The sequence below is a fragment of the Eucalyptus grandis genome, chromosome 2 (genome assembly GCF_016545825.1).
Source record: "Eucalyptus grandis isolate ANBG69807.140 chromosome 2, ASM1654582v1, whole genome shotgun sequence".
Lineage (NCBI taxonomy): Eukaryota > Viridiplantae > Streptophyta > Magnoliopsida > Myrtales > Myrtaceae > Eucalyptus > Eucalyptus grandis.
In genome coordinates, this window is record NC_052613.1 from 19,436,344 (window position 1) to 19,445,771 (window position 9,428).

At 41.6% G+C, this 9,428-nt stretch overlaps 2 protein-coding genes across 2 annotated transcripts; one reads left to right on the plus strand and one right to left on the minus strand.

The window, feature by feature from the left end:
* Positions 1-2,932: 2,932 nt before the first annotated feature.
* Positions 2,933-3,839, plus strand: LOC104425620 (classical arabinogalactan protein 25-like). Its single transcript, XM_010038357.3, has one exon. The coding sequence runs from the start codon at positions 3,201-3,203 to the stop codon at positions 3,657-3,659; it is 459 nt and encodes a 152-aa protein (XP_010036659.2). The 5' UTR covers positions 2,933-3,200; the 3' UTR covers positions 3,660-3,839.
* Positions 3,840-5,683: 1,844 nt separating this feature from the next.
* On the minus strand, positions 5,684-8,673 carry LOC120289217 (acyl carrier protein 1, chloroplastic-like). The gene is made up of 4 exons (XM_039303933.1): positions 8,374-8,673; positions 6,994-7,107; positions 6,464-6,586; positions 5,684-5,981 (listed from the first exon to the last, which is right to left on the minus strand). Exons 1-4 carry the CDS (start codon positions 8,437-8,439, stop codon positions 5,859-5,861), a joined length of 426 nt encoding a protein of 141 aa, XP_039159867.1. The 5' UTR covers positions 8,440-8,673; the 3' UTR covers positions 5,684-5,858.
* Positions 8,674-9,428: the final 755 nt, after the last annotated feature.

Here is a 9,428-nt window from a genome sequence, read left to right on the forward strand (position 1 = left end):
TCATGACTAATCTATTTTTGTAGAATGATCGAGTATTTACAAATTGTACGAAGTTAACCTTTTGGGATTGGTTTTCTTGAAATTATGCATCGCTCTTTTATGTGAATAACTTCTAACCAAAAAAAAAAAAAAAATTTCCCTCAAATGAAGGCTCGAGAACTCTCGCATATGAGATTAGCACCATACCATTAGATCGAAAGTCTGCAATTTGCTCAAATGGTCCGTCTTAGTAATTCACTCTAATATAGATTGGCATCGAATCTTCGTGCAACGCTTTTGGCTGGTATGCCAACATCTTATTTTTAACTAATATTTGCTTTGGGAGAATTACCAAAAAGTCCTAAACCTATTGCAATTGTGCCAATTCGAGTCTTAAACTTTTTTTTTTGCCAATTTAGTCCTAAACCTTTTATAAATGTGCCAATTCAGTCTTTACGCCAAAATTGGCCGGCCGAGACAAATGGCCGGCGAACCAATTTTTTAATAATTTTTAATTTTTTCGATTTTTTTTTTCGAATTTTTTTATTTTTTTTTTTTACCTCCTTCTTCCTCTGCGGTGGCGCCGCCACCGGCGAGGCTCACCCCCCCGCCGGCCACGCGAAGGCGAGCCTCGCCTAGCGACGGCGAGGGGCGTCGTCGCCCGGCCAAGGCGAGGCTCGGCCTCGCCCGGCCATGGCGAGGCTCGCCTCGCCGGATCTGGTTACGGCCTTGCTAGTGGCCGGCGAGGCCGCCGTCGCCGGATCTGGGCGAGGCTCGACCTCGCCATGGGCCGGGCGAGGCCGAGCCTCGCCTTGGCCGGGCGACGGCCCTCGCAGCTTGCCGGGCGAGGCTCGCCTTCGCTAGTGGCCGGCGAGGGCAAGCCTCGCCGGTGGCCGACGAGGTCACCTCGCCCCCTCGCCTCCCAGCCGGCCGGCGCCGCGAGGAAGAAAAAGGAGGTAAAAATAAAAATAAAAATTGGTTCGCCGCCACACGTGTCTCCGGCCAACGTCCACGCGCCTCCTCGTGGAAGGACCGAATTGGCACATTTATAAAAGGTTTAGGACTAAATTGGCAAAAAAAAAAAAAGTTTAGGGACTGAATTGGCACAATTACAATAGGTTTAGGACTTTTTTGGTAATTCTCCCAATATTTGCTCGACATTTATTATTTGTAAGGAGACAATACGCAAGAGCAATAGCACTTCCCATGCACATGCCACATGCACATGCACGACCCCGCAAAATTTAATTGGTTCTTCACTCGATCAATATTGTCGCTATCCTTGCTTCAAAAGTTGGTGCGAGACATTAATTCATGTGGGAATATAATATTTCGTTTTATCTGGACTTGGTGACTTGAGCTAGTCAAGCATATAGTTATGTGAAAACTTTTCACATTTAAGGGGAAAAATTGCTGCATATTAGAGCCTATATCAGCTAGGATATCATATAAATCCGAGTCAAGTTGAGTATATATCGTTAAGTCAAATTACATAAAAATGAATCAATTTTAGATAGATCCATTTTCGACTCATCCAAACTAACACGACACATCTGTTTTATAGATATTCATAGATTTTTTTGTCTCATATTTGAGAATTTTTATTACCCAGTTACGAGGCTCGGTCCACTCATTTATTAAGTACAATTTCTGAAAATTTAATTTTCGTGAATACTCATTGTCTTCAACTCGTGGGTCGGATTCTGTCTGCTCATGGGCCGATTTGGTGGAACCCGTGATTCGCGGTGGAGCAATTTCTCGGTCGCGCCTTCATTGTTGAAGGCATCCTATGGATTCCCCTATCGTAAATCAATCAGAAAACAAATAGTGAACTTTCTTTACTACATGTACTTTGCCTCGGCTTTTGTAATCTTTTTGGATTGACTGGTCATTGCTTAAGATTGTTAACTATATGTGATTTTATATTGTTTGGTTCAACGGCTTTGGCCATAACGTTAGCTTCCCGATCATCGATTGAGTATAAACAAGCATTACGTTGCTAAAAATTATTATGATATATAAATTAATGTTTAGAGTAGTAATGAAAAATCAAATGGCTGTGTTAACATTGACCATAATTGCATCTATTTATCACAATAGTTTCTTAAGATAATAATATAGTTGATCGATGTGTGCGATCCTCGAGCAGACATTTTCATTTTTAAGTACAATACTTTTGCTAGCAATATCAGCATGAGTGGGTCAAGTATTGGAGGAGATTAAATGGAGAGAGAGAGCATTGAGATCAAAACCTTCAATCCAAGTAAAACATCTACATTTGTTCAGTCTGCATAATCGATACAATTATATCGAGTGAATAAGATGAGAGAAGCGAGAGTGTGAGAAAGAGGAAGGGGAAGCCATGGCATCCTTCCTGCTCTTTTATCTCCTTAAGATAGAAAGAGTGACGTGATGGTTCAAAATTACTATTAGTAGAACAATGAACAATACTAGAATAATTTTTACTCTTGTTTTCGTGTGATTGACTAAAATTTTCACATTGATCCACTTCTCACAAACGAAAAAACCTTCACTAGAGTGCTCACTGGAGGCGAGTTTCAAATCTCCACTGGCTTCATGAGAAGTAATGCGCCATACTCGGGCCAATCGAGTTGCACGAAATCAGACAATAATTGATAGATCTTACATATTCTCTCGAATTAGTTAATCACATTTACTAACAGGATCTCGTATTGTCACTGGCTACCACTACACCGCTTTCACCTTTATGAAACCCATCATCAATGCATGCTCCCCACACTAAATGCAAGCAACCTGTGTGCCCCTTCAAGATAAGATGCTTACCCTCTTTGGGAGATGAGACAATGCAAGAAGAGACAAACCCTCCGACAGCATCCCACGATCCAAAACGAAATCATTCGCAACATAATTTGTCCTCGACTCGACGTTCCCATCAAATTCTCTCATCACGGGTCATCTGTTGTAGTTAGAGAGAGAGAGAGAGAGAGAATCAATCCCTCCAAATTAGCCCACACCAAACCACAGCAAATGTCCACCCCTCCTGTCCATCCTTTGCCTCTTTCCCCAAAACCTAGCCAACCTGTATCCTCCCACGACAGACCAATGGTCCCCCGCCACGTGTCGCCACGCCCCACATCCCTTTGCTCTTGATCATAATGGCTGACAGCCCCACCAGCAACACTCAGTAGCCCAAGCTCAAGCAGAAAAAGAAAGGATCGATACTCTCTCCATAGCTGGCGATGTTCAAGAAAAGGCATCATTTCTTGATCATTAGAATGGTGTCTTCTTGGTTCGTGTCATCGGCAATCATTGTGTCCTTCCTGGCCCTGCCTTCGCAATCTCTTGCTTCCAAGCAGCTCAACTCAGCGACGCTGCCCGCCACCGCGATCTCGTCCCCGCCGGCCCTGTCGTCGGACCCCCTCGTGCTGCCTTTCCAAGGGCTCTCGCCGGACATCGCCCCTCTCCTGCCCTCCCCAGGTGCCGCCGTGCCGGCCTCCGGCGGGTCCTCCTCCATCCCCACCATCCCCTCCACTCCGAGCCCACCGAACCCGGACGATGCCCCTCTCGGCCCGGCGGTTGCGCCGGAGGACCCGTTGATGGCTTCCTCCGCAATTCGCACGAAGCCGATCGTAGCCATGAAGGTGGTCGCATTTTCTATTTGGGCAGCATCTTGGGCAATGCAGCTTCTGAAAATGTGAGCTTCTTTTCTTTATTATTTATTTATTTCTCTTTTCGGGTAATTACTAGGAAAATTAGATTAAGATGGGTGTGCTGGGTGCTCACCAGTTCATTGAAAAGCCATCACATTCATTACTTTCATAATGTAATTTAGATTTTATGTACATCTACTCCCTCTTTTGTGCAGTAATTAGCTCCTTCTTTTAAGGCAAGAAAGTTCCACGATATTCGTCTAATCGCATAATTCTTCTCGAGTCTATTTTTGGTTGCGACGAGGTGGTGTCGGGGCTAATTTTGGGGTACGAAACAAAGTCCACTCGTGTTCTCAAAGAAATTGAATTCGAAATCCCACGGTTCTTGAGGCTAAATTTGCAATTTCATGGTAAAATTGCGCTAAAATTCTGGGGCATTTTTTTGGGGGAGCAAGGGGAAAGCGAGGGTGAATTAGGTGACCGGATAAAGCAAAGGGGAACCAGTCACATGTGGGGATTACCTAATCAAAGTGGTTTTGGTGCAATGATCAGAGTGATAATTCAAGGTTTGGGTAAATGGATTTGACCGTGATTTCGTTTAAAATTTATGCTCCAGATTTCGAAAAGGGGAGTCGGTGGTCATGTGACCCGATAAGGGGTACCATGACCTAGGGCCTAGTTGCATTATTGCACTGGCCTGTGGAAATGTCATGGGGAAAGAGCTAGCAATAGGAACATAATGTGGGACAAATTCATGTGTATATATGGACATATGCAGATGTGGGGGTTTGCACGATGCTAGAGGATCACGAGATGACACGAATTTTCTTTTTCGTTTTTGATAATCCAAAGATACCGATGTGAAAATCCAGTTATCCGAATGCTCATGTTACCCTTACTAACGTAACAAACCAGCTAAGATCAGCTTTTGATCTGTGCAAATGACCCTGTCCTCCTTGAACAGCTTTACATATAGTCAATGAGATTATAAGTATAACGAGTGACTTTTAGTTTCTAAACTCAACGCCTCAACTAACTACACCAACGCCTCAACCAACTACACCAATCCCAAGGGTTGCATGATTTTTTATTTTTTAGGCCACGTGGAAGATTACACAGTTTTACGAGACAAAATTATAGATAAAAACTCAAAACTAATACATTTATGATAAAATTATCTCAAATTAATTTTTTTATCATAAATTTTTTTTTTTAAATTAGTATATTTGTGAAAAAATTATCATTCATTAGTACCACAGAAGATCACAAATTAATATATTCATCAATTGTTACCATAGAAGATCACAAATATTGATATATCCATCAATTGTTACGTATCTACCATTTAAGCAATTTAAAGAAAAAAATTAATGAAAATTAATTAATTTAAAGGAAAAATTTATCGGAAACTAATGGAGAGAATATTTGTCATAGTTATCTTCCAATCAAGCAATTTGAAGGAAAAATTTAATGGAAACTAATTAATTTGAAGGAAAAATTTAACGGAAACTAATGAAAGAGAATAATATTTGTCACGGAAGCGATGGTGAGAAGACTCCCCTATCTTCTGTCAAGGCATATGCCTAGTTCAGTTATTCAAGGCGGATGCTTTTTTCATCAACTAATTCATTCAATGTACTTGTGGGGAAGGACAAAAACACTCTCTTACCTTACTCCACCCCTCACCCTCTTCAGCCCTCGAAGTTAGCTTTGGATTTGTATCGATACTACTCGTTTCGGAGAGAAAAAAGTGTGCAATCATAGAAGGTCCAGTTATAGCGAACATGAACATGGCATTTCCATGTCGAAAGAGGAGGAGAGCACAGGGCAACTTCAACATTTCATTGCACGAGGGACGCTCTTGCTAAGCTGACTATCACGCTCAAATGCGAAATCGTGCTTCTAGTATCTTTGGCTTTGGTCGGAGTCTGACCCCGAGCAATTTTACCCACTGATCATTGTAGCATTGAGAGCATGAGAAGGGTACAAATGAGTCCCAAAAACCTAATGGCTCATGGCATGCTTGATGAACCCAATGCCAACGGATGCTGATGAAGAAAAAGACAACCCAATGCACAAACAGCAAGTTCCATTTCAGGCCAAAAATAATGTAACTTTAACATAAAATTCCCATCCAAAACTAGCAAATTCATCTAGTAAGTAGGGAATCCTAACTGTGGCAAAGCCACACAAGAGTCACCAACATCCTTCATAAAAAGTACTCGGTTCTTAGAGGAGTCTTAAGAACTAATTTTTCTCAATGAGCTTCTCAATCATATCAGCAGCCTCTTGGACGGTGGTGATGCTCTGAGCGCTCTCTTCCTCCACGCTGATCCCGAATTCCTCCTCAAGCCCCATCACAATCTCCACCTGAACCAAAAAGAACTTGTCAGCCATGAAAAGCTATCGTGAAAGAGCCCACACATTACATATACACACGTAAAGGATGGATCTTTTAGCATAACTATGTTATCTGAGAGGAAATGTCATTTTAAAGTAGCATTTTGAGATATGAAAACAACCTACACTTGACAATGATCTCTTAGGATATGACTATGATCCTTGATATTGGAGTTGTTCAAGAGACAATCATGGACCACAATCAACAGAACTACAACTTCATAGCCATGCCATCAGGCATCTAGTCTCTCAACATTTAAGTGACCACTTCACTAATTGACTGATAATGAGTGCAAGAAAGCTAAAGTCAATGCACGCATGATGCAAGCATGAGCACAACAATTGTCAGGATGAATTGGTGCCAATGGCATTAGTGTTCACAAAAAGGTTGAAGTGATGATGCTTTCAGATATGAAGCGAAGAACCCATATTAGAAGTTAGTGGAGGAGTACCGTGTCAAGAGAATCAGCTCCAAGTGCTGCAAACTTAGAGTCTCCTGTAACGGCAGAGTCATCTGGCAACGCCAACTGCTTCCTCACTATCGCACAGACCTTGTCCACAGTCTCGGGCTTGGCCTGTTAATAAATAAAGATTTTGAAATCTCACTAGTAGCAGCATCAACGAACCAATTTGCATGAATACAGAATTGACGAGTACAAGTGACCAGATTTCACAAATTTGGAGCATAGCCAACAATACACCAGTGACTAATTAGACATCCACAATCCCCCAAATTCTGGCAACTTCATGAATATCGTTCTCTTTTACTAATAAAAAAGGGGAAAGATATCATCTAAATAAACCCAAATTCTTACATGAGGCTGGGATATGATGACATACTTATGCCATTTATTTAGAGCATGTGGACAATGAATTACACCGTTGCATTGCATTGAACTTGATGAAGCCTCAAAGCCCTCATTATCATGTTAAGTAGACTATATTGAACCCCAACAAATGAACAGTAGAAGATAATGCATACCGCACATAAAACCTGACGGCGGGATGACCCTCGGCGTGAAACAAGAGACGGATAGCCTTTCGTATTGATGGGCACTGAGACTGATCTCAGACTTGAGATTCTGCTGTTTGATGGCTACAAAAGGCATTGGACAAGAAACATAAATTTTTAGAAGATAAAGCCATATCTCCTCACATGCAATATAGATTAGTCCACGCTTAGTAAAAAGAAAAATAATAATCTACAAACAAGAAAACAAGTCTAACATAAAGTCATAAATATAAGTCTTCCCAGCTTCAGTTGGCCGCTAAAATTGTTGGCAACAAAAAAGGAGAAGGATACATAGTGCCAACAAGTAAGGACTAGCACTTCACTAAAATTTTGTCCTGAAGCATTTATCTAAAGCACGAGGCCCCAGATTTGTCCAGCTAAAACGCGTTGAGGTTCATTGGACCCTATCTCATGTCAAGGCCGGCAAGGCTGGCACTTAAAACGAGAATTTGACCATGCTAACAAAAGCTATTCAATAGAAAATTTAAGATGGTATTGCCAATTGAAATCGGCATTCCACGAACAAAACCCTTTCTTTTATAAGTGCCAATACACACAGCAAATCATCAGCATCAGCTACATAAAACTCCAAGCACCTTTTGAGATTAGAGAAATGACCTGCAGGCCCTTTCTCCCTTCATTTCGCCTCTCAAAAAATTTCACCTCACCTAGACTTATGTACAATTCTAGCCGTTACTAGTAGACATTGGCACAAAAAATGAAAATTTCGCTACCAAGGGCAGAGGATGAACAAGTTTCACGGGACACAGGCTCTAAAGATGATAGCTCAACGTGCCAAGCCAATCTCGGTCTCATGAAATTATTTATCTACTAGAACTGTCCTCTCTCATGTCATGTACCAAGCAATATCTCCAGACCATCTAAATACTGATTTTCATCTACATGCCTAAAAAATCATTGTGAATATTTTACAAGCACTTCAAGAATAATCAGTAATCCTCCATGCAACCATTCCGATTCATAAGACAAACTCTTGATTTTTGGGTGAAACAGGAATAATTTTTTGTCCATTTATTTTGAAATCCAGCAGATTCCCAGCCGCCAGAACCTCATATTGTAACATCACAAATTTTGAATCTTTATACAGTGTAACCACCGGGTTCATCTACAACAGCATCCACGGGCAACGTAGATCAGAGAGAAAGAGAACAAGAACCGCCGCCACCCACTGAATCTAAGAAACAGCGGCACAAATCGAAGACATCGATCCGAAACAGAGCTCATCCACAACAACCAGTAAAAATCAAAGCTTTCGACACAGAGACAGCGAATCTCGCCGTGAAACAGCGGATCAACAAATACCCAGAAAAGATCAGGGCAAATCATCACCTGGGTCCGCTTCAAAGAGCACGAAGCAAACTTCATGCAAAGGGAGGTTCCAGTAACGGACGCCATCGATTCGAACCAAGAAACGAGAAAGACGAGCGACACGGAGCAAAAACAAGAACTGGAACCAAACTACGATGAACGCTGAGAGCGAGAGGAAGAGATCTGAGACTCCTGAAGAATGAATCACACTGGAGATGTAGAGAGAGACGGAGATGAGAGAGCTATATAAGGAAGGAGGTGTTGTGTTGTGCGGGGTTGTCCTTGTAGGGCAGCGTTTGTTCGTGCGTTGTTGAGAATTGCTGGCTGCACACTCCACTTGGCTGTCCCCGTCTTCCTTGTTAGTATCGAATTGGGATTGTTTGGATTCGGATTTTTCTGCGTCCCCCTCCGGGTTTTAGTTATCCCAACACGGTTTGTGTTTGGTGAAGTGGGTAGCTGGGGAAAAGGGAAAAATAAACCAAGATTATCGTAATCATCACTCTGTTTTTGTTAATTGTCATGGCCCGTGGGAATGAAATGCTAATCTTATGGGAAATTACAGGAGTAGTCCCTGTGCTATTGCTGATGTTCCATTTTAGTCCCCGTACTTTACCACGTGATATATTTGGCCCGAAAACTAAATTTTTTATCACAATTTGAGACAAATTTCGTATTTTTGTATCTCCCAGGTGCTGAATTGGAATAAACAAATCGATTATCGAGACTAATTGCTAGCATTGATCGTCACTTTCCAATCCTTTTTATTAATATAGGAAATCAGTAGCAGTGGAAAATTAAAAATGGTCCTAGTACTATTGCCCACGTCCAATTTTGGTCCATGTACTTTATGGTTTGATTGGTTTGGTCTCTAGACTAATTGTCGGTCTCAATTTCAGCCAAATTTTGTATTTTGTTTAATCGAAATGCAAGCAAAAGATGTTGACTAAGTGCAAAAGGTTAACGTGTAGCGTAGTGCAAAAACTGGTGTCCTAATAAAAGTTATTTTGAAGAATTTCGCTCATGAGGAGCAAACTAAATTGTTTCAACCCTAAGCTTAGGTTGTTATGTGCACGAAA